Source organism: Equus asinus, chromosome 1, assembly GCF_041296235.1.
Source record: "Equus asinus isolate D_3611 breed Donkey chromosome 1, EquAss-T2T_v2, whole genome shotgun sequence".
In the NCBI taxonomy this organism is placed as follows: domain Eukaryota; kingdom Metazoa; phylum Chordata; class Mammalia; order Perissodactyla; family Equidae; genus Equus; species Equus asinus.
This window is the reverse complement of record NC_091790.1, coordinates 119,084,138-119,109,232: the sequence shown is the minus strand read 5'-3', so window position 1 is coordinate 119,109,232 and position 25,095 is coordinate 119,084,138. Positions and strand designations below refer to the sequence as shown.

The following is a 25,095-nucleotide window of genomic DNA, read 5'->3' as shown; positions in this document are numbered from 1 at the left end:
AAAAATAGCTCTATTTATTTATTTATTGGAGGAAGATTAGCCCTGAGCTAACATCTGCCACCAATCCTCCTCTTTTTGCTGAGGAAGACTGGCCCTGAGCTAACATCTGTGCCCATCTTCCTCTGCTTTATATGTGGGATGCCTGCCACAGCATGGCTTGACAGGCAGTGCATAGGTCCACACCCAGGATCCGAACTGGCGAACCCTAGGCCGCCGAAGCAGAGCGTGCAAACTTAATGGCTGTGCCACCAGGCAGGCCCCTCTAAGTTTATTTTAATGAAGCCTTTTAAAAATCTTAGATTTTGTAAATCGTATCTATCAAAAGTTTTCCTTTAAATACTTTTTTGATCAAAATTTAGGAGTATATAAAAAGGTAACCAAAATCAAGCATTGAAGAGCTTTCTTCTTGTGGCTTAATGCTAAGTTTGAAGTTAATATCCTTTAATTGTGGACTTAATGTGACAGCTATAAAAAGGACCCTTGAAGTAAACATTGTTTTCAGTGTGTGCGGTTCCAGGCTGGTTATTGAGGGTTGGTTCTGGTTTCTTTCTTGCTCGTTAACTGTTATGACAATCTCCGTGTTTCCTTTTCTTTCAGATCATTTTATCTTAATGAAACTGGCAAGTGAACTTTGCTCTAGTTGATGGGCAAAATTTCTCCTGGACTCTTCATCATCCCAATTTCATCCTAGTTGAAAATATTCAAATGCCATAAGAAATCTTTAGAGATTTGCACTTAGCTTCTGGGTAGACATTTCTACAATGGAGAGAACTGTGTTATAGCCCTGGTCCAAGGACATTGTCATCTAATACCAGTAGACTACAGGGTGGGTGTGGAAGGTTGCAAAGAGCAGGAGCACTCAGCAAGTTTGCAGACGCCCTGGAACATGGAAGCAAGCACGCTTTGAAAAGTACGGCTTTGGAGACACTCCATGAGTCTGCACAGCTTTCAAGAGAACTAGCACTTAAGACCTTGTGTAACAAAATGGACACGGGGGACACAGCTCTGGGACAAAAAGCTACCTCAAGGTCTGGAGAAACTGATAAAGCACCAGGTAGATGGAGACAGGAACAATCAGCTGTTATTAAGATGAGCAGTTTTGGCAGTCAAGAAGGACAGCGGCAACCACCAGTAGATCCTGAGCAGATCGCAAACACAGCTTCAGCACAACTCTTTGGTTCTGGGAAACTGGCCTCACCTAGTGAAGTGGCACAGCAAGTCACAGAGAAGCAACACCCACCGCACCGTCCGAGTCCTTACCCATGCCAACATTCACTCTCTTTCCCTCAGCCCTCATTGCCGCAGGGGCTCATGCACAGCAACAAGCCACATCAGAGCCTCGAAGGCCCTCCATGGCTTTTCCCTGGCCCTTTGCCATCTGTTGCCTCTGAGGACTTATTTCCTTTTCCTCTACATGGCCATAGTGGTGGTTATCCTAGAAAAAAGATTTCAAGTCTGAACCCTGCTTATAGCCAATTCTCCCAGAAAAGTATCGAACAGTCAGAAGATGCTCACAAGAAAGAGCACAAACCCAAGAAGCCTGGCAAGTACATTTGCCCTTACTGCAGCAGGGCGTGTGCCAAACCAAGCGTACTGAAAAAACACATCAGGTCCCATACTGGGGAGCGGCCATATCCATGTATACCTTGTGGTTTCTCTTTCAAGACAAAGAGCAATTTGTACAAGCACAGGAAGTCACATGCCCATGCAATTAAGGCAGGATTAGTCCCTTTCACAGAGTCAGCTGTATCTAAATTGGATCTAGAGGCTGGTTTTATTGATGTAGAAGCAGAAATACACTCAGACGGTGAACAGAGTACAGACACAGATGAGGAGAGTTCTTTATTTGTTGAGGCTTCTGACAAAATGAGTCCTGGCCCACCAATCCCGCTGGATCTCGCTGGCAGAGGTGGCTATCATGGGTCGTTGGAAGAATCACTGGGAGGTCCAATGAAGGTGCCGATTTTGATTATTCCCAAAAGTGGGATTCCTTTACCTAACGAAAGCTCTCAGTATATTGGCTCTGATATGCTCCCAAATCCGTCTTTAAATACTAAGGCTGATGACTCTCACACGGTTAAACAGAAACTTGCACTAAGACTGTCAGAGAAGAAAGGACAAGATTCTGAGCCATCTCTAAACCTTCTGAGCCCGCACAGTAAGGGAAGCACTGACTCTGGTTACTTCTCCCGCTCAGAAAGTGCAGAGCAGCAGATAAGCCCACCCAACACCAACGCGAAGTCTTATGAAGAGATCATCTTCGGGAAATACTGTCGACTTAGTCCCAGAAATACACTCAGTGTTACAACTGCAAGTCAGGAGCGTGCCACCATGGGCAGGAAGGGCATGCTGGAATCATTACCTCACGTAAACACCAGGTTAGACGTCAAGATGTTTGAAGATCCTGTTTCACAGCTGATCCCAAGCAAGGGCGAAATCGACCCCAGTCAAACAAGCATGCTGAAATCTGCAAAGTTCAACAGTGAGTCCAGACAATCCCAGGCTATTCCATCATCTATCAGGAGTGAAGGAAAACTTTATCCTGCAAATTTCCAAGGCAGCACCCCAGTTCTCTTAGAAGCTCCTGTAGACTCTTCACCCCTTATTAGAAGCAACTCCATGCCAACTTCTTCAGCAACTAATCTAAGTATTCCTCCTTCTTTGAGAGGAAGTCACTCTTTCGATGAAAGGATGACTGGTTCGGATGATGTGTTCTATCCAGGGACTGTGGGAATACCCCCTCAGCGCATGTTAAGGAGACAGGCTGCATTTGAGCTGCCTTCAGTCCAGGAGGGGCACGTGGAAGCAGAACACCACGGAAGGATGTCAAAGAGTGTCACAGGTTCATCCTTGAAGGAAAAGAAATTGATTCCTGGGGACAGGGTTGGGTATGACTATGATGTCTGCCGGAAACCCTACAAGAAATGGGAAGATTCTGAAACACCAAAGCAAAGCTACAGGGACATTTCCTGCTTAAGCTCCTTAAAACACAGCGGAGAGTATTTCATGGATCCCTCGGTGCCACTGCAGGGAGTGCCAACCATGTTTGGATCTACCTGTGAAACTAGAAAACGCAGGAAAGAGAAGAGTGTAGGAGATGAGGAGGACACCCCCATGATCTGCAGCAGTGTTGTAAGCATGCCCGTGGGCATAACCGCTTCAGATTATGACCCCAAATTGCAGATGCAAGAAGGTGTAAGAAGCGGGTTCACCGTGGCTGGACAGGAGAACCCTTCTCACGGTCACTCTGAGCGCTTTGACCCAGCTCGACCCCAACTGCAATCTGGAAGTCCGTCTCTTGGGTCAGAGGAGTCGCCCTCGGCCGCTGATTCAGACAAGATGTCAGACGTAGGGGGCAGGAAACCTCCTGGAAATGTGATTTCTGTGATTCAGCACACAAACTCACTGAGCCGACCCAATTCGTTTGAGAGGTCTGAGTCCGCTGAACTGGTGGCTAGTGCGCAGGAGAAGGCCTCCTCGCCTTCTGAGACCTGTGACAGTGAGATTTCAGAGGCCCCGGTGAGTCCCGAGTGGGCCCCGCCCGGGGAGGGCGCAGAAAGTGGAGGGAAGCCGTCCCCGGCTCAGCAGGCCTGTCACGCGCAGCCCAGGCTGGTCCGCCAGCACAACATCCAGGTTCCCGAGATCCGAGTGACCGAGGAGCCTGATAAACCGGAGAAGGAGAAGGAAGCCCAGAGCAAAGAGCCAGAAAGGCCTGCGGAGGAGTTTCAGTGGCCCCAGAGAAGCGAGACCCTGTCCCAGCTCCCTGCTGAGAAGCTGCCCCCCAAAAAGAAGCGTCTGCGCCTTGCCGACATGGAGCACTCCTCCGGGGAGTCCAGCTTTGAATCCACGGGCACGGGCCTCTCTCGCAGCCCCAGTCAGGAAAGCAACTTGTCCCACAGCTCCAGTTTCTCAGTGTCCTTTGAAAGAGAAGAAACCATCAAGCTGGCTGCGCTTCCGAAGCAGGATGAGTTTGGGAAGCATTCAGAGTTTTTGACTGTCCCCGCTGGCTCCTACTCATTGTCTGTCCCGGGCCACCACCACCAAAAGGAGATGCGGCGCTGCTCATCCGAACAGATGCCTTGTCCTCACCCAACTGAAGTCCCGGAAATTCGGAGCAAATCGTTCGACTATGGGAACCTGTCCCACGCTCCGGCGGCAGGGGCACCGGCCTCCGCGTTGTCGCCGTCGCGGGAGAGGAAGAAGTGCTTTCTCGTGCGGCAGGCCTCGTTCAGCGGCTCTCCCGAGATCGCTCAGGCCGAGGCCAGTGCAGATCCGGGCGTGAAGCAGGAGCAGATGGAGCAGCTGCATGCCGGCCTCAGGCCCGCGTGGCACCACGCCCCGGCCTCCGTGCTGCCTCCTCTCCAGGCGGAGGACCCGGGGAAGCAGGTTGTGGGTCCTTGTGCCCAGCTGAGCTCAGGGCCGCTGCACTTGGCCCAACAACCGATCATGCACATGGACAGTCAGGAGTCTCTGAGGAATCCTTTGATACAACCAACCTCCTACATGGCAAGCAAGCACTTATCTGAGCAGCCACATTTATTTCCACATCAAGAGACTATTCCATTTTCTCCAATCCAGAATGCCTTGTTTCAGTTTCAATATCCTACGGTCTGTATGGTTCATTTACCAGCTCAGCAGCCTCCCTGGTGGCAGGCACACTTCCCACACCCGCTGGTGCAGCACCCTCCGAAGAGCTATGGCAAGCCTTCTTTCCAGGCGGAGATCCATCCTAGCTACCCCTTAGAGCATGTTGCAGAGCACACTGGAAAGAAACCCGCTGATTACGCACACGCGAAAGAGCAGACTTACCCGTGTTATTCAGGAACTTCAGGGCTACACTCAAATAACCTTCTTCCAAAGTTTCCATCGGACCAGAGCACCAAGTCCTCCAATGCTCCCTCCGAGCAGGTTCTTCAAGAAGATTTTGCCTCGGCCAACACTGGGCCTTTACAGTCCTTACCAGGAACGGTGGTCCCTGTCAGGATCCAGACCCACGTCCCGTCCTATGGGAGTGTCATGTACACTAGCATCTCTCAGATCCTTGGGCAGAACAGTCCTGCAATTGTCATATGCAAAGTCGACGAGAATATGACCCAAAGAACACTGGTCACCAACGCGGCCATGCAAGGGATAGGCTTTAACATCGCCCAGGTGCTGGGGCAGCACGCAGGCTTGGAAAAGTACCCCCTTTGGAAAGTCCCTCAGACCCTGCCCCTTGGCTTGGAATCCTCAATCCCCTTGTGTTTACCTTCCACCTCCGACAGCGCTGCCACCCTAGGGGGCAGCAAGCGCATGCTTTCTCCAGCCAGCAGCTTAGAACTCTTCATGGAGACGAAGCAGCAGAAAAGGGTCAAAGAAGAAAAGATGTATGGACAGATTGTGGAGGAGCTCAGTGCTGTGGAGTTGACCAACTCAGACGTCAGAAAGGGTCTCTCCCGGCCCCAGAAACCCCAGCTGGTTCGACAAGGCTGTGCCTCTGAACCGAAGGATGGCTCGCAGTCGGGGTCGTCTTCCTTCTCCTCACTGTCCCCCTCCTCATCACAAGACCATCCGTCTACCAGTGTGCCCTTGAGGGAGCCGTTCCCACCCAGCTCCAGGGCACCCTCTCTGGGGCAGAAGTCCAGCGGGCCTTCTGAAAGCAAAGAGTCCTCAGATGAATTAGATATTGATGAGGCAGCTTCTGATGTCAGCATGAGCCCCCAGAGCTCCTCACTGCCGCTGGGAGACAGTCAGCTCGAGGAGAAAGGAAAAGGCCAGAAGCTGCCTGTTGGCATGGTTGTCCACATGGCCTCTGGCCCAAGTGGGAAAGTGGCAAACTCAACTCTTCTTTTCACGGATGTGGCAGATTTCCAGCAGATTCTTCAGTTCCCCAGTCTGCGGACAACTACTACTGTGAGTTGGTGCTTTTTGAATTATACAAAACCCAATTACGTGCAACAGGCCACCTTCAAATCCTCGGTTTATGCTTCATGGTGCATTAGTTCCTGTAACCCAAACCCGTCAGGATTGAACACCAAGACCACTCTGGCTCTTCTGAGGTCCAAGCAAAAAATCACCGCAGAAATTTATACTCTGGCTGCTATGCACAGGCCTGGAACCGGCAAGCTCACGTCGTCAAGCGCTTGGAAGCAGTATGCTCAGGTAAAGGATGTTGTTTCTGAAAACATTCTGTGTTGTGGACTTGACTCCTGAGCAGAATACATAGTGAAGGGCATTTGGTCTAAACGATACAGGTAAAGCAAGGTCAGAGTTGGGGGAGTCCTCTGCAGCACTGGCCCCTGGGTGAGAGAAGCCGCTGACCCTGAACTTAGTTCTGAGGGTCTCAGGAAAGTCGTAAACACAAAGTAGCTCCTTCACCAGATGCCATGAAATTCTCCCGCAGGTCTCATTCCTCCGGGCTCTTCTGTTTTCTGACCTGTGTCAGTGACCCAGCAGATCCACTTTTCCTTTCATGGGAGGGCCTCAGGAAATTGTGAAATGGGACGTAGGACAGGGAGTGGATGCTGAAAGGAAGGATCAGGAAGGAGACGTGCAGGGTGTCAGGACTGGACTTTGCAAACTTCAGAGGGTTTGTTCCCACAGACAATACTTTTTACTAAAGTTTATTTTCTGTATATCTCTCTAAAATCCCATTTTTCCAAATGATTAGCTAGTTTATCCCTACGTGAACAATTAATGCCTTACACATAAGGTTTTAAAAATATTAATAATGGGCACTTTGGAATTTATGCTAGATTATTAAAGAAGCAAATGGAGGCTTTAAAAGTATATTTTACTTATTTCAGTTACCATTTCTCTTCAGTATTTTGAGAATAATTCCTAAATTAATAGAGATTGCTTTAATTGAAGGTTTTTATTAGTGCTGCACAGTGCTAGTGGAGTTTGTTTTTTTTAAACTAAATGTTGAATTTATTCTGTAGAAACTGTCATTCTGTTCTGATTTTATCCCTCTTGTCCTTGGTTTTATGTAACCAGCCCCTGGCCGTTGAGCAGGAATTTAGGCTGATTTTCAGAGATCGCAGGAGAGGGGCCATGCGGGCTTCCTCTGTGTCGTAGAGAAAGCACATGGACTGATTCTCTCTTTGTGTCCCACAGATGAAACCGGATGCAGCCTTTTTATTTGGCAGCCAACTCGAAAGGAAACTAGTGGGAAATATCTTAAAGGAACGAGGGAAAGGAGAGATTCATGGAGATAAGGATATTGGATCCAAACAAACGGAACCAATCCGAATTAAAATCTTTGAAGGAGGGTAAGGTGACATACGTGCAAATGTAAACCATTCAGTCATAAGTCAGAGGAGATGGTCCCACTTGTCTGCATGGAAGCAAGAGTATCTACTCTGGTTGGAAGCGTAAAGCAAATTCCTTTTCTATTCATGTGTCTGAAGTCTGGCTGGTAATAGATAGTGAGTTCATGTTCTTGCTTTCATGACTTGTCTTTTAGTCAAAATGTCTCTGTTCTGTATGGTTCGAGCCTCTGCCTTAAATTTTCACGCCTCTAATTTAGTATGAAGTTGACTAAATTGGTGGACTCTTGATGTTGTCTAAATTTGTTCATTCTTTAGTATTATTTTTATGGGTATTTGTTGTGTTATTGATGGACATATTTTTATTCTGTGCTTACAAAATTGCAAGCACACACACTGCACACTCATGTGTAATCCTAGGAACTAGTTAATTTATTTGTTTATTTTAGTGCTTTTATTATTACCTGAACTTCAGACTCCATTGGGATGTCACCAGTTCCATCAGTCCTCTGTCTGTGCCAGGATCTGAGCTAGGGTACCACATTGCATTTAGTTGTCTTATTTCCCCAAACTCCTCTGGTCTGTGACAGTTTCTCTGTCTTTAGGAATTTCTTTTTAAATATTGAATTCTGAGCTGTAGAAACTCAAGTAAGAAGGTTCAAAGACTTTGTCATCTATACAGTTAAGAAAAATTACACATACCATGTAATGTCTAGTTTTAGATTTCGATAGAAATGTATCGTCAGTCCAGTCACATGGGAGAAAAGGCCCAGACTTTTAAAATTTTTAAGTTAAAAAATTTTAAAGCCACTAACCATATTTGGGGGATTACGATGTAACTAGCCTTATCTCTGCAACAGATCTATAGTTTACATATTTCCATGAGCATGAATTTATTCCAATTATATTTTGAGGACAAAATGTTATCTTCTTCACTATAAAATGTTGAATGTTTCGTGATATGAAATGCTGCTTTCTCACATGGATTTACCAGTTTGGAGATGGATTATTGAAGTTGGTCCCCTTTTCGGTTTGGCCTTCTTTGATGGATGCCTAGGATTTCCACCACTAAAACCACAGTTGTATGTAGTTATGAAGCTTGTCTCAGTATTTTTTGACATTCCGCGTTTTTTAACACCAACAAGAGAAATAGAGATTTTAGCTTTCCTCAGATACTGAGAGGTCCCTGTGACCGAATCAACCCACTATTCCGCAGTCTTCTTCATCAGTGCACTTGTACTAGATTAGTGAGACCGTCACAGGTCCTGTATGCTTTGGGGAGCACATCTCCAGTAACGAGGGACACACGTGAAAAAGCATATGTGAACGTTTTGATGATCCAACAGGATTGTGCCCTCGTTTCATTTCTTCCTCCTTTCCTTGTGCCATGTATGGGCTCACCCCAATCACTTCCTAAGCTGGGACCCATCTTCTGCCTGGTGAGGAGTTCATTCCAACCAGTGCGTCACCACCTCTTATTTTGGTGACTACAAAGTTATAATTTAAAAAAAAGTATGACTGACCAAAACTTGAAATATATGTGTTCCTTATATTATCTAATTCATAGATTAGTAATTTAATTAAACATATCTTTTAATTATTTTTTCAAAATCTGTTAATTCTCGTGTCAAGTAGATTCATGGGTCTGCAGAACTGTTGAATGGTAAATATTTTATTTGTACAGATTTTTCTAATATACAGTTATATTTTGTACATAATTTTATTATCTTTTCATTCTGGAAGCAAGTTAATCAACTAAGATATTAAAAATAAAATGATATTATTTGAAGAGAAAATACATTCCCCATCAACTATGACGATGGGCTCCAGTAAGCTTAAAGTATACTTCCCTGAAGAAAACTAGCTTTCTATAAAATTGTTTGTTTTATTCTTTATTCCTTAGGGAATTTCATCTGGTTAGGGGCAGAAAATAGTGAAATTAAATGGTGGAAGATATTTCACATCTTTAAGTTCTTTTCTACTTTATTATGAAAGACAATGTGAGATAAAAGTATGAAGTTCAAAATAATTTTGAAGAAAAAGTTGATGTTGGAAATTCCTTATAAGAGGGGAAAGATTTAAAAGAGCAAAGCGTACAACATTGACAATTCATATTTTTGATACCACTTAATTCTCACCTGGTCTGGTACTGACCAAAAAGTAGATAATGTTAAGATTAAATAGCATCCATAGGAGTGTTAGTATTTAAATATGTGGATGGATTTTCTCTCTTAAAAGTCCTTCAGAGAATTGGACGAATGAAGTTGAATTTGCTTTCATTCCTCATGATGGATTTGCTTGGACAAAGTAAAGAAGTTTGCAATGCTCTTAGAATGTAAAAAAACTCTAAATCTACTGCCTTTAAGTCAATCCACAGTGAATTAGGGTGTTTTGTATGTCAGTTTACCTTCTGAAGTTATAAAAAGAATCCCTTGAAAGGAATATCTTTTCAAGAATGACGTTTGACCATAATTCTAGCCTAGCTATGATTTAAGAGATGATGATATTCACTGAATTATTCAATAGAATGCTACTTTTGCTCTGTGCTAGATCACATTTCATTGTATTCTAAACAAAATGTGATGGTTGAGGCCTGGGTAAATTTCTTCCATTGGTTATCACAGTGAATACCTAAGACCTTGTTCATCTGGTTTGATTAAACTGCATGACCTCAGACATCTTTTCCAATCGCTCTATTAAATCCTTCTGGAAACAAATGCAAATTTGATTGAAAAGTAGAATCTCTAGTTTTCATTATGTAACAGTACCTTCCAGAAGCTATTTGAAATTTAGACTCCACTTTCAAACAGATTCATGGTCCTTGGGAATAGCAGATCACATCTGGAGACATCTGTAGACAACAGTTGGTGAGCTCAGCTCAGTCTGTGCAAGCTAGAAATTTCTGAAGCACTCTTGTGCCAGGTTTGTAAAAATAGAGTAGAAACTTGCAAGGAAGAATTATATTATCAGTTATATTTATTTTAGCAAACGTAGAGGGGTATGTGTGTTGTGCGTGCACATCTTAGATGATGTAATGTTAGCAACTGATGTATGCATGATGATTTTAATATGTTGGTGTAACTTTTTGGATGTTTCTTGGTTGGAAGCTATCCTGGAATCCAGAAGTAGTAAGACACAGCTCTGCAACTCTTTGAGGCTTATGTAAGCCCATTTGAATGTCTCTACTGAATCCATGTACATATTTACACTTAATAGAAGAGCCAATTCCATTTTGAACTCCATGTAGAAAAAATTACATTTTGTTTACAATGCCACATTTGTTTTCCAGTTCTTTCAGGCATTGACTGCATAAATTTCGTAGGCTTCAGAGGGTTAAATCTGAATGATTGTTTGTAAAAGACCTCATAAAAATTTGCCATGAAAATGATTAGCTTTTGGTTTGATACATAACGTACTAGTGTTGGAAAACACACTGGCTTCCCCTTTTTTAAACAGGTATAAGTCAAATGAAGATTATGTTTATGTCAGAGGACGTGGACGTGGAAAGTACATTTGTGAAGAATGTGGGATTCGCTGTAAGAAGCCGAGCATGCTCAAAAAGCATATTCGCACTCATACTGATGTCCGGCCTTATGTATGCAAGTTGTGTAACTTTGCCTTCAAAACGAAAGGTACAGGTCTGATTATTTTTTTAATAGGAAAAACACTTTTTTTTATGGCTACTTTGAATTCTGAATACCATTTTATAACTAACTTTCGTTGACAATCAGATGGTTTTGTTTGTGAAAATATGACCCGACAAAATGTATTTTCTCCCTTGTGTAAGGGATCAAAGGATGCACATGAGACAGTGAGGCTCCCTTTATGACTTAAGTAAGAGCAATAGACTTCGGTCCAGGCCAATTGTCTCCAAAGGAAATGGCTAAGAACTGCCTGCAAAGCTATTACTTCATGTTGGAAATGTTATGTGGTCTAGATAATCTTTGCACCAGTGTTGAAATACTGCAGGGAGACAATCCATGCAGTGACATTAGAACAGCAAGGCAGCTGCTGGGAAGAAAACATGTGCCCGTGGTCAGTTTCAAGATCATAAATAATGTAGAAATCCACAGACTCCCAGGTGGGCCCTCCATCCACAGTTGCATTAATTATGCATAGAAATTTGATAGCTTGTGTTCTGTGTATTTATCAGCACAGAGACAATTTCTTACTCTCAGGCCACAACTGATAATCTCATAAAACTAAGACTTGCCTTGAAATGATATTCTGTCTCCGTCGCCCCCCCAAAAATCTGTTTTTAACGGGTATATTTATATGAAAATATTTTACACAAGGAGGTTGCTTTGATTATATTTCTATCTGAAATCATTAAAATGTTCATAAACCCAGAGTTCTCAGAATGCAAACAGTAGTCAGTTAGGGGTGGTTGGACTTTTGTAGAAGTCTGTGTTACTGCTTACTGTAGAAATACTAACGGCTCCTTAGACACTGCTTCACTAACCTCACATCATTTTCCAAGGTTTTCACTTTAAATTTGCATACCAATTCATCTGCTCCACTAACTATCAAGAAAAATAAAGATCAAATAAAATAATCTTTGGTAGAGAAATGTGTGCCTATTTTTCTCTTGTTGCCTAAATCCTAAATTGTCTTTATTGGTTTGTCAGAAGTATAAATGTGTAGCCTTTCAATATATTTGCTTCTTCTTTATTAAAAAAGTATCTATATTACAAGTATACTTCGTTTGAAGCCAGTAAAAGGGTAAGGGACTGTTTATTTGCATTTCAAAAGAGAGAAACATAAGGTCCTTTAAATACCGTGCACTTCTGCACAATCCTTTTACATAGAACGTCACCGAGAGACTCCCTGGGAAATAAGAAAATATAAACTGGTTTTAGGAAATACTGCAAATCCGCCAGCAGTTACAACTAAGACAGCTTCACTGGGCATGTGAGTTGGGTACATGGATAGCTGTGTGAAACATTGGGTGAAGAAATGTCACTTTGCTTGATCTTTTTTTTTTAATCAAATTAAATTTGGCTCTGAACTATTGTACTGGAGTTTCAGCAGGAAAGAATTTATTCTTGGTCATTATTGGAGTTTCCTTGTCAGCCTTCGGGAATGTGCAAATGTCTCGGAATCTTAAAATGAGCAAACTCCTGTGGGTTCTCACTTCCAGCCTAAGTGCCAGTTGTCCGCTGGGTCGCTCGAGGGCAGATGGAGCGCTCTGGTAGGGCCCTGGCTCCTCCAGGCCTGTGCTACTCTTCCAGGTGCCCCCCACCCCTCCTCCCCTCTCCTTCCTGGAATCCTTCAGAAGTTCAAGACTTCAATAAACCAAAACCAGGACGGGGGGTTATTGTAGAGCCATGCTTGTAACTGCAAACCTCTCCTGAAGATGAGAGCCCAAAGCCTGCCCACCTGCTTGAAACAGATGGAGAGAAAAATATAGAAGAAACACATAGTAAGACCAAAATAAATGATCCTGACACGACATCCACACCCATCCACATAGGCAGATTACCTGCACCCTTGCAGAAGCAGATGATTTCCATTAATTTATGGATAAATTAACTTACAGATTTTAGAATTCTTGATGATCTGTCTACAGAAGTGTTTGAGATCTTTAGAAAAATTGTAGATATAATTTTTGATAAAGAGGAGTGGTAGGGGCCTGGAAATATTTCTGGGTTTGGAGTTATCAACATAGCACATAAAGTTCATAGGTATATAAGCAATAAGCAAAATGTTAAGTAAAAGATAAGGTAATATAAGTAAAAAAAATAAACTACAGTGTCTCAGTTTAGAATTGTGGTTCATATGTTACATTAATAGTAAGCTAAACACCTCCTGTATGGGGCACAGCCTATTTCAACAGGCTAAGAGATTCCTCCTAGATTCCATGAGCCTAGTCTTAAAAGTAAAGCGTTTGCTGATACTTTGCTAAAGCAGCATCAAAGGACATAGATAATAATATGGCCCTTACAATTGACTTAGTTCCTGGATCTCTTTTTCAAGTTATATATATGACATGGAATAATATATATATATAATTTCATAGATCCTAAGTCAAAGGTGATTGGATCAGTATTTCCAAAATTTCTCACATTCCATATAGTAATTCTATAACCCTACAGAATCACACACATAAGTATGTATACATATAATTGTATATATCTATATCACCACTGTAATACATATTTGACACAAAAACCTTTCCTTTTTCTTAGAACGAGAGTTTCCATATAAATAAAAAGGGAATATTGCCACTCCAGAACTTTAGAAACTGCTGTCATAAAGTTTGCTAACATATGCCAGGCAGATAGATGCTGAATACTGAGAATAATGCTCCCTGTAAGTAGTTAGTCATGTTTTGTCCCGATCTTTGAGTTCATTTACAGGATTGGCCCTAACATTAGTTTTCGTATTTTCTTCTTCTGACTAGTGAGGCTCCTGTGGGTTTAATCTATATCTGATCAATGCCAGAAGGTCTGGGGTCCAGTAGGTGTTTTGATGACAGTATTTCATTCTGAAGTTTCTCCAAAATGGGATCCAGCTTGTGTTGTCCTGTTTATATGGAGTCCTAGGAGGCTGGCCCACTGGGGCTGAAAATATTAGATCCCTTCCCAGCCAGGAAAGCTAGAGATTCCCAGTTGTGCTTGGAGCCTACTCTTGCAAAGATGTGGCCATAGTCTTCTACAGTCTTCTGAAATGAAGAAAACCTGAGATTGGGCCAAAGCTCTCAGGGGTTGATATCTTCAGAAACCAGATTGTTCCTCTTAAGTTTGAGGCAAGGGGTGGTGGGTAGAAACAAATCTATGTTATCAACTTAGTTCATTTCACCTTGGATTTTGGAGCAATCATCCCATTTTGGTAACCAATTAATTTCTCTTTTTTTGGCTGTGTTTTCTAGGAAACCTAACGAAGCATATGAAATCTAAAGCACACATGAAGAAATGCCTGGAGTTGGGAGTCTCCATGACATCAGTGGATGACACAGAAGCTGAGGAAGCAGGTATCTCATCATTTAGTTGACTGACCTCTTCATTATGCATGCTGGAGCTTTGTGGCTGAGGTGGTGAAATAACTTTAGATGTTTTTTAGAAACTGATGATATTTCATTTTATTAAATAGTAAATATAACAAAGGAGTCTGACACATTGAATTACTCAACAGCTACAAAGAAATAAATGCATTTCATTTCTGACTAAGGGGGAGGAAAAGGGCTTACTATGAAAATACTTCTATCCAGAACCATAAAGCAAACCTAATTGCGCTTACATTGTGATAGTGACTTAAATTTCTTGAAACTTTTTGGGAAATTTGAAAAGCGTTTTAATGTGTTACTTTTCCTATTAAGAGGAAATCTAGTAAGAAAAAATTCATCGTTAACCTTAGTGGAAAACCTGAGAGTTGGCCAAACCTTCTGAGATACACCACTTATATGTAAGTTTATACCTATAGAGACAGATTGTTACTTTCCTTTTTCCTTTAGCATCGTCACTGCCAACATTATCCATACCCACTTGTTAAAGGTTTTCTGGGGGTGATGTGATGTTTGAGGTATAAGGTCCTACTCTGGAGTCCTTATTGTTGGGTGAGGATGAAACCAGATAGGTACATAAAAAGATAAGAACCAATGCAGGGTCACAGAGGTAAGTGCCCAATGAGTGTTACAGGAGTTCAGAGATGGAACTATCTCTGGGGGTTGGGGGATTGAGGAAAGCTTTTGGAAAGAGATAGAACTAAATTAGCTCCTAACCTTGATGTTTGGATATTGATCTCCACTTTGTTCAATTGTTTCAGAAACTATGGAAGATTTGCACAAAGCAGCTGAGAAGCATAGCATGTCCAGCATTTCAACCGACCATCAGTTCTCAGATGCTGAAGAATCAGATGGTGAGGACGGAGATGATAACGATGATGATGATGAAGATGATGAGGACTTCGATGACCAGGGAGATTTGACACCAAAAACAAGATCAAGAAGCACCAGTCCTCAGCCTCCTAGATTCTCCTCCTTGCCAGTGAATGTTGGCGCCGTACCCCATGGGGTTCCTTCAGATAGTTCCCTGGGGCATTCTTCATTGATCAGCTATTTGGTTACTTTGCCAAGTATTCAGGTTACTCAGCTGATGACGCCAAGTGACTCATGTGAAGATACTCAGATGACAGAATACCAGAGGTTATTCCAGAGCAAAAGTACAGACTCAGAACCAGACAAAGACAGGTTAGACATCCCTAGTTGTATGGATGAAGACTACATGCTGTCTTCAGAGCCAAGCTCCTCTCCGAGGGACTTCTCGCCCTCAAGCCGCCATTCCTCACCAGGATATGATTCTTCACCCTGTCGAGATAATTCACCAAAGAGGTATCTGATACCCAAAGGAGATTTATCACCCAGAAGACATTTATCACCTAGGAGAGATCTGTCACCCATGAGACATCTTTCACCAAGAAAGGAAGCTGCGTTGAGAAGAGAGATATCACAAAGAGAGGTTTCACCAAGAAGACATCTGTCCCCAAGGAGGCCAGTGTCACCTGGGAAAGATATCATGGCAAGAAGAGACCTTTCTCCCAGGAGAGAGAGAAGATACATGACCACCATAAGGGCGCCATCTCCCAGAAGGGCTTTATACCATAACCCACCGTTGTCCATGGGGCAGTATTTGCAAGCAGAGCCAATTGTATTGGGGCCTCCTGTAAGTATAATTGACTTTCTCTTTCTAACATAAGTCAAAGCACATTGGAACCTCTTGATTACGCAGTAGTGTGGAATTTATTATAGCGTGGGTATCTCTCTTGGGGAGCAGTGAACTTGGTTTCTAATGTAGCAGGAAGACATTTCTATCCTATGCTATTGTCAGTAGCATGGCTGTGGCATTACTCCGAGTGTTGTGTTGCATCAGAGCAGTAGTGCCTTTCCAGCTGGGAATGGAGGAGGCCTTTTTAAATGCTTTCTAAGCTTAGCTAATTATAGACATGAGCTGGAACCTTTACATGAGGAGGAAAGGTGAAGTCTTTGGCATGACATGACTGCATAGACAGACACTCTCAGAGACATTTAGGAGTCAGTTATATAACTTTTCCAAGTAAGAATTCTGATTCAGGCATTAGCCTTGGCTTTCAATCACTTTTTCTTTTTTTTTAATAAACTCATTACCTTGCCCGGAGTGAGTGGACACATGAAACTGGTGAGGACCTAGAGGAGAGCTTGACACCCACAGTGTGTTTGTAAATCAAAGGCGTGAACATACATGTTTTTCTTGCCATTGCTACCACCTCTTGCTACCAGGAATACTTCCCAAGTGAGACGGTGGCCCAAAGAGCGTGGGCAGTTGGGCGAGCTGAGGGAGAAAGTATAAGACAAGGCTTCTGTGGTATGTCCTCGTTATAAAGCAAGATAACAACAGTAGCCATCACAGATTAAATTAAGGCAGTACCTTTAATGCACATCCATAGAAAAGCATCTGCCCTGCCTCATTCCACAGCTCAGTAGACCTTGATATCTCTTTCAGTTTATGTAGGATTTTAAAAAATGAGTGAAGCAGGCTTAGTATAGACGAGGAATGATCCTTTTTGAGTTGGTTTGTTTTAAATGTGTTTTTTGTGTCCTGGTCTCTACTCTTTGCTCTGGGTTTCTGTCATGTGGATCAGCACTATCCTTTAAGCCAAAGGAAGTGCTGCCAGCTCTAAGCTCTGTCTTATCACTGCTCTTGTGGCCAGGTTCCTCCTTCTCATCACCTTTTAGGTCGTCATTTTTAAACTTAAAGAAAGTTCCTTGCTGCATTCCCCTCCCCGACCTCCAACACCCTCTTCACAAGCCTGCTACCAACTTAGTCTTCACGGCAGTCACTGCAGAAACATGCAGAGCCCTCGGGACATACTTTATTTGCCAACCTAATAATTTACCAAGCTCAGAAGAAGATGTACGTTTCCATGGGTTTTTGTGTCTTGGCGGTGCTAAGTGGAAAGGAGGGATCTTCTGAAGTTTACGCCGTTGCGGCATAACTCGAGAGCCATAAATCCCTCGGATGCTAGGATGCCATATGTGGGGTACAACATGCTCTTTCTGGTATAGACCCAGTGATGCTGGGGTAGCATGTGAGGTGAGGCTTTCCCGTTCTGGCTTTGGCCGGGTGGATCTAGACTATGGTTTTTGTCAGATGTTGGAGCATATCCAGTTGACTGCAGTCACAAAAAATAAGCCTTTAGTGCCAACACACTATTGCTATTAAAAAATAATAGCAACTCACCGTCAGCTTGGGCAAAGGAACTGAAGGCGGGGACTCGGGGAGTTCATCTCGTGTTTCGGTCTCTGCCCAGAAAGTTGTTGTTGGAAGGAGATTGGTTTTGTTAGTCACTGGGTTTTTTTTTTTTTTTTTTGGTACCAATTCACCTGGATATTTAATAGAATTGTTAAATGTTACCATTTATGAAGCCAAGTGTTGAGCCTTTGGTCTGTTACCCAGTTTCATTCTCTTGAGAGCATTTGGACCCTCCACGTTTCATTCACATGATATGAGGAAATAGGTCTGGGATCCTCCCTGAAGCAGGGACAGTTGGTCCCCGCACTTCCCTTTTTATGCTTTATCAACCATTCTTGAGGGGCAGAGGAGGATTTTCATCTTTCCATGATGTGCGAACAAGATTCTTATAGCCAGCGGAAAAAAGAATTGTTGGAAATTCTATCACCAATACCGTGTCTTGTTGCTTAACTTTGACCAGTGGCTCACAGGACAGTGACTGTGACATGAAAGGACCTCGTAGCTCATTGTGACACATGCATTTTCTGGTTCAGGCTATGTAGTAGGACCCAGGGAACAGGTTTGGAAGAAATGATATACAGTCACTGAGATCCTGCTATTCAGCTGTTTCTGCACTAATACCCTCTAGTTAGTTCTAAGTTTAACCTGATAGACAGATGGATAGATGTGATAGATAGACAGACATAGCTAGGTAGAGGTAGATGATATATAGATGATGGATAGATGCTTAGATAGAGCTCTAGAGATAGAGATGATAAAATATTAGATAGAAACAGATATAGATAGATAGACGAGATCATTGATGATAGAGAGAAAGAATGAGAAGGTAAGAGTATTTTATCCGTTCGTTCAGTAAATAGTTTTTGAGGGCCTACTGTGTGTGGCTCAAGGATGATGATGAAAATATATTATGGTTTCTGGCCCCACATAATTTTTAAACAAAAAAATTTCCTTTTCCATTTTCAAAGTTTGGATAGATACATAGCAAGGAGACAAAGGAAGGCACGTCCTGGTCCTTGGTATGTAGCGTAGACGAACATCATGTCTAGTGAAAGAGTCAGCATTCAGTTTTTCCCCTTGCTGTCTTTGTGATCTTGAACAGGTCACTTCCCTCTTAGCCATAGTTTCTTAATCTGTTCCTGGCAGCCAGGGAGGTGGGCCAAGTAGATTTCCATCCTTGAAAGAACTTGCCATTCAGCCGTATGGAATGCAGGAAGCTGGCTGCCTCCTGCTGTCTGCACTTTCGGGATAGGGCTCAGTTGTCAAGTCAAACCATGTTCTCCCTGCAGCCCCCGGCCAGTGACTGAGCCCGGATCAGTCACCGCTGAGCACCTGTTTCCCCTCCACTTTACCTTCACATGCATTCACTCCCCTGTTCCCTCCCCTCACCCCCGCAAAGGCCCTCTTGCGCTCCTGCCTCCTTAGCATTTGCTTCTTGAGGACATGCTGACACTGATGAAAAGATGGGTGGGCAATATATCTGGAACATGGGATATATGTATAACACATATGTACATATATCTACAGACACTTAACACAACTCCCACATGGATGCCTTATTTACGTTTCCATATTGAGATTTTTCTTGCTGAGATTTAAGTAAGATGGGAGTTTGTTCACCGTATTACAATGATTAGGCCCAAATTACAAAACAAAATAGGATTGCAAATGGAGTAAAACCAAAGCAGAAAAAGCTTTATTGAGCGTTTATTTGGAGGATGAGGAAGGGGTGACTGGGAGGAGAGAGGATGTCTGGAAAGACCTGGCAGCGTCTGGAGCAGGGAAAGTGGTTACATGGTAGAAATTGTACTTGTAACCTTTCTTCTGTGGCTGTGCTCATTTATTCTGACCAGTAAAGGTCTGAATATGAAACTTTTATTTTTAATACAAATAAAGTTTCATTGGATTTTGAACGTATTGATATAGCCCAGTTGTAGAGGATACTTTGTCACTCCCTTCGTTAGCCTGAGTCAGGGATCTCATGTCCGGGACAGCTCTCTCTCTGGCTGCCTCACAGACCCGCATTCTGATGAGGGGTGTGCAGTGGATGCCGTGGAAGAGCAACCGAAAGCCAAATGGAAAAATTACCAAGCTACGTTTTACTTTAAGCTTTGAATATGTGATAACTGTTGATTAAGAGAAGACTTGTTTGGTTATGTTCAAAGATTATTATCATAGGCGTCATAGTTCTGTCACCCTGACTGGTGTGTGATGAGGGAACCACGCTTTTTCTAAACCAAAGTGAATAGAAGAGGCATATTATTTTGGGAGCATTTAAATGATTCTTTCTCGTACCATGAAGTTCTCATCTTACTTCCCTTATGAGGTCCTTGTGGCTGTAGGGTTGATAATTACATGATTGCTCCCGCACTTCCAGAATAAGTCATTTGTTTCTACCTTAAATCAGGTGTAGCCCAGAACAGGGTAAGGGCCAAGCATGGCACAGAGTAGCAGAGAGGATGTATGATTTATTGTTCCTGTGACAGTCTCACAATCTAAATAGAACTGGATGAATCATTAATGAAATAGAGCATACCTTGAGTTTTAGGACTGAAACATCCTTGAAATGAATTAGAACATTTTTTTTGGTCTCTCTCCTGGACTACTTGACAGATTTCTATCTATCTGATTTTAAGTTCTCAAAAAATGAAAGTAAACTGAGTCCTTTTAGATGACAATCCATTAAAAGCATGAACCTCAGTAATTGAAACCTGATTCATCTCATTAAAACCTGATAATCTCACAGTCTGTGTTTTGTTACAGAAACAAGTATACAAAATAAATTCTCCATTGTCAGGATTGAGACCATGAAATCTGGAATTCTGGCCCAAAATCATTAATTGCCAAGAAGATATTTAAGTGGAAATAATAATATAAACAGAGGAATTAAGATGTAATCATCTTTGGGTTCCCAGCTGTGTAGTTGAATAAGAGTTGTAACTATTTGAAATATTTAGTGTTAGCTACTTATCTGATGGATGGACAGTTTCCTGAGAAAATCTGGCTTTGGTTTGTGCTTTGATGAAGAAGCTGGTCTTCTGCCTGGGGTGTATCTTGATCAGGAATTTCCCTCTTTAGACCATTGTCTTGCACATTGGAGACACCAGTTTATCACCCCCACTTTGTCATCTGTTCTGTGGAAAACTAAAAAAAAGGCCAAATTTCAGGCTTGTCACACCAGTTATTCTCAACAACGCTTAAGAAAAACGTTAAAAATCTGCCCAGTATATAAACAGATGGTAATCTTTTTACTTTCTTTTGAATTTAAAAATCTGTTATTAGTGGGTTTTGCTCAGTATACTTTTTCTGGTAATTAGCCATTATTTTCTTTTTGTTCTCTATTATGGAAAAAACAGAGCTGAAATGTGTCTGTGTACCTAGGGGAAAACACTGCATGTTTTATCATATTGCTGTTTAAAAACTAAAGTAACTTTTCAAAGACCAACAGCTTCATTCAAGGATTATAAAAGACAACTGAGAAATCTCTTTTGTCTTGAGAAATGAAAAATAGATAGAAGGATTAGGTAGTTTTAAAGTGTTTTGAATGAATGAGTGAGGAGTGAATGAAATAGCTTGCCTGAAGCATGAAGAGTCGTGGGTCCTAAATGTTGTCCTGTTTCCCTGTGCAGAATTTAAGAAGAGGATTACCTCAGGTTCCTTACTTCAGTCTCTATGGAGACCAAGAAGGTGCTTATGAACATCCAGGCTCCAGCCTTTTCCCTGAGGGTCCTAATGACTATGTCTTCAGTCATCTTCCACTCCACTCTCAGCAACAAGTGCGAGCTCCTATCCCTATGGTGCCAGTTGGTGGGATACAAATGGTCCACTCCATGCCGCCTGCCCTTTCCGGTTTACGTCCTCCACCCCCCTTGCCTCTGCCAATGGAGGGCTCTGAGGAGAAGAAAGGACCTTCTGGGGAACCCTTCCCTAAGGATCCCTGTGCGATTTCTAAGCAGCACGAGAAGCGAGCTCCTCACATTTTGCAGTCATCTGGTCCACCTGGCACGCCCTCCTCTCCTCGGCTCTTGCTGAAGCAGAGCACTTCAGAAGACAGCCTAAATGCAACAGAGAGGGAACAGGAGGAAAACATACAGACTTGTACAAAAGCCATCGCCTCTCTCCGGATTGCCACAGAAGAGGCCGCTCTGCTTGGGGCAGATCAGCCAGCACGGGGGCAGGAGCCCCACCAGAAACCCTTGGAAAGTGCACATGTTAGCATTAGACACTTTAGTGGATCTGAGTCAGGTCAGCCCTGTACCTCAGCTACCCACCCTGACTTGCATGACGGTGAAAAGGACAATTTTGGTACATCCCAGACTGCATTAGCCCACCCCACGTTTTACAGCAAGAGTTGTGTGGATGACAAACAGCCGGGCTTTCACGGCAGCAAAGAATTACCTGCAAGCACAGAGGAAGATGAAGAACCTTTGTCAGAGCAGACTCAACTACATTGATCTAAGATGCATGGGGACTTTCATTTCCACAGTTTCCCATTTTGTTTTTCTTTCTGTTTTTCTAGAAATAGAAGTAATCGAGTTTATAGCATGCCTGTCCTAAGTTACGGTAGTTTGCTATTATATATACTTTTGTTATATCAAAAGAATTAGGTAAATTAACAAGTCGTCATGAGCCTGACCAAAACAAAATTTGAAATTAACCTATTGGGTCTGGTACTTTTAAAATTGTACAGATGTTTGTGCCTTTTCTTTACTTTGCTTATATTCTTATAAGCATTTTTTAGCAGTAATTTGTACATATTTTAGAATTTGTGTATCTGCTTTGTAATAAATGTAATTTCTTTCCTTTTTTGGACACTTGGATCTAAATGATGTAAAGAAAACAGCATCAATATATATGTGAGGTTGCACTAAAACATATTTTTATATGATTAAAACCGAACAGCTTTTATGTACAGCTCTGATTCTGTAATACTAATATTTATTTACTTTGTTTCATAAATTGTACATTTTTTCTTAATGTTGTGGATTGCTTTTCTATGTGAAGCATGGGATTTACTGTTGCGTAACTAGAACAAAAATGTATATTGTAAACAGGATATTTAAACTAGAGTATCTTATTCTGCACTTATGCATTAGTTAAAAAAAAAGATAAAGGATGTATCAGTCAGTTCTTAACTCTTGTAAATTTTTTTGTCTCTTGTTTGCTGGATTGACTATAACTTAAGTGCTGACTGTGATTTTAAACTGATAGTACCGTAAAGCATTAAGGTAAACGATGTGCTATTGTGAGTTTTTTCAAAGCTTTATAAATCAGTTATAAATAATATTAAAAGTATTTGGTCTTATGTGAACATGTTGATCTATATACTCATCTAAAAATATGGGAAAACATTCCGCCCCATGTAAATATGTACAAGTGCATCACTGGTACAATTTTGTGTAACTCAGTTGGACACTAGGTTGCCACAGACCTATGCTAGGGTGTCTTTAAAAATTAAAGTGACAAAGCACATGGGACTGCATAGAGCTTGGTTATCGGCCGGCCCGGTGGCTTGGCAGGCAGTGCTGTGCGCTGCCCGTGGAGAAGACCCGACCTTAGAAATCTCCTTGGTTCTTGCTGCACAAGGTGGTGACTGGAACTAAGGCTACTACAGAGGGATGGCGCTCAGACGCTGAGGGTTGGATGTGGGAGCGAGGAAGGGGCGTGGAGACCTGCTCACCAGCCCTTCCTGTCAGCTAGTCCGCACAGAAATAGGGTTGGCATCAGCTTTAGGGGAAGCCACTTCACCCTTTGCAAGAGGGGGAGTGTCAGGCTCCTGGCTATCTCAGGGGGAATGGAAAAGAAGATTCCAGGGAAAAGAACTTGTGGAGGATGCTGTCTTTTGTATACAACATTCAGACTGGTCTTTGGCTGGTGTCGAAGGTGAGCAGAGCCTTTGTTTGTAGGTCCGGAAGAATGGAAGAAAGGGAGGGGTGCAACAACACGCACATGTGTGTGCACACACACTCACACACAATCTGGGTTATCTTTGTGCTATATAGTGGATTATAATTCTGTGAAACCAAGTTTGTATATTGAATTACATTAAGGAGTGTTCTTTAAAAAGAGAAATAAATATACAATTACATGCTTGAGGTGTCTAGTTTTTATGTGTTGTTTCACATTTTAATTTCCCAGTTTTGTTTCTAAAGAAATTTTGATGCTACCAAGATACCATCTGTGCTTTGAGTTGGAAGGCTCTGCCCGTGCCGAGGTGTGCTGAGTAGGAATGGTTTTAAACAGGTGAGAAGACGAGTCATTGGCTGTCATCTGATTAGAATGGATAATGGCCACCAAGTGTGCGCTCTGGAGTGGAGTCATTGGAACACGGGCACAGGGAGAATACATCGTGTCTGAAAAGAGTCATGAATGGAGCAAATTTTCATCCCCTTCTGCCTCCCTAGTATGCGTATGTATCTGAAATTCCACTGGGGACACCTCTTTATTTTTGCCGAGGTGACTGAAGGCAAAAACCAATGGGAATAAATATACTATAAAACATCCACAAATCACTGTTCTTTTATTACGAAAGTAGAACCTTTTTAACAATGAAAGTAGAAGCTCATTAAAGGTTAAAATCTTTCAGTATTTCCATTATAAAAAATCTCAAATTGGTGGATTTACAATTTACCTATTTTGTTTTATGAGCCAGACTATCTTTTTAAACTATGTTTTACAAAAGTGAATTACAGGTTAACACAGCTGACCAGCCTAATACCTGTCTCTTACCAAGAAGAATCCTTGAGACATTTAATTTCGTAGGGTGATTTGTGTGTTTAACTCCTCACTGGGGTGTGTGTGTGTGTGAGTGATCCCAGGCCAAATCAAGTCACTCTTTGTTTCCCCCTCTATCTAATTCACTTAATGTCTTCACTTATTCATAAAACAGTTTTTGAGTGCCTACTATGAACTGGTACTGTGATGGGCATTTTGGATGAGTAAGAGTGTTCCTGCCATCAAGGAGCTCATGCAAATAGGAAAGACATATATGTAAGTAAATATATACAATATGATATCTGTGCTGAAATATGGTGCATTTGGAGTGTTTTGTAATCACGCAGGAGAGCGCAGTTACCCTGCTGAGAGTAGAAGGAGGGATGAGACAGTCTTCTTTGCAGAGGCGGCCTTGGAACAGACCCTCAAAACAATATATTGACTTACTCATTCAACAGAGAATTTTTCATCACCTACATTGGGACATTGCTGTTGTGCGAGGTGTACATACTGCACAAAACAGATGAAGTCTCTGCCTTCATGGAATTTGTATTCTAGTAGGGACGGGGCAGTAAAAAAGAAGTGGGAAAGGACATGTTACATGATCCAGGATGTGTCAAGCGGTGAGTGGGTAAAAAGCAAGATGTAGCTGGCTCCCTGAGTGTGACAGGGTGGTACATGGTCAAGCTAGAAAGGCACATCCAAGTCCAGTTCCCTAATCCAGCCTAAGGTGCTCAGATGTGGCTGTGTAAGTGATGGGGACCCAAGGAAGGACTGAAGCGAAAAGGTGACATTGTATTGTTAGTGTTGTTGTTAGTTAGAAAGAAACCACTGCAGCAGCAATGAAGATCATGGATTTGAAGGAGAAAGAATGGAGGCAGGGAGACCAGTCGGATATGAATATGAAG

At 42.4% G+C, this 25,095-nt stretch overlaps 1 protein-coding gene across 24 annotated transcripts in view; it reads left to right on the top strand.

Moving 5' to 3' along the window:
* Positions 1–23,566, top strand: part of HIVEP2 (HIVEP zinc finger 2) — a 183,591-nt gene extending 160,025 nt beyond the window's left edge. For all 24 annotated transcript variants that reach the window (XM_070506450.1, XM_070506434.1, XM_044769047.2 and 21 more), the window contains 6 exons: positions 598–6,141; positions 7,096–7,250; positions 10,704–10,879; positions 14,119–14,220; positions 15,012–15,907; positions 21,103–23,566. In XM_070506450.1, coding sequence (XP_070362551.1) covers positions 985–6,141; positions 7,096–7,250; positions 10,704–10,879; positions 14,119–14,220; positions 15,012–15,907; positions 21,103–21,927 — 7,311 coding nt within the window. In that variant the 5' untranslated portion in view covers positions 598–984 and the 3' untranslated portion in view covers positions 21,928–23,566. The remainder of the gene's footprint in view (positions 1–597; positions 6,142–7,095; positions 7,251–10,703; positions 10,880–14,118; positions 14,221–15,011; positions 15,908–21,102) is intronic.
* The last annotated feature ends 1,529 nt before the right edge of the window (positions 23,567–25,095 follow it).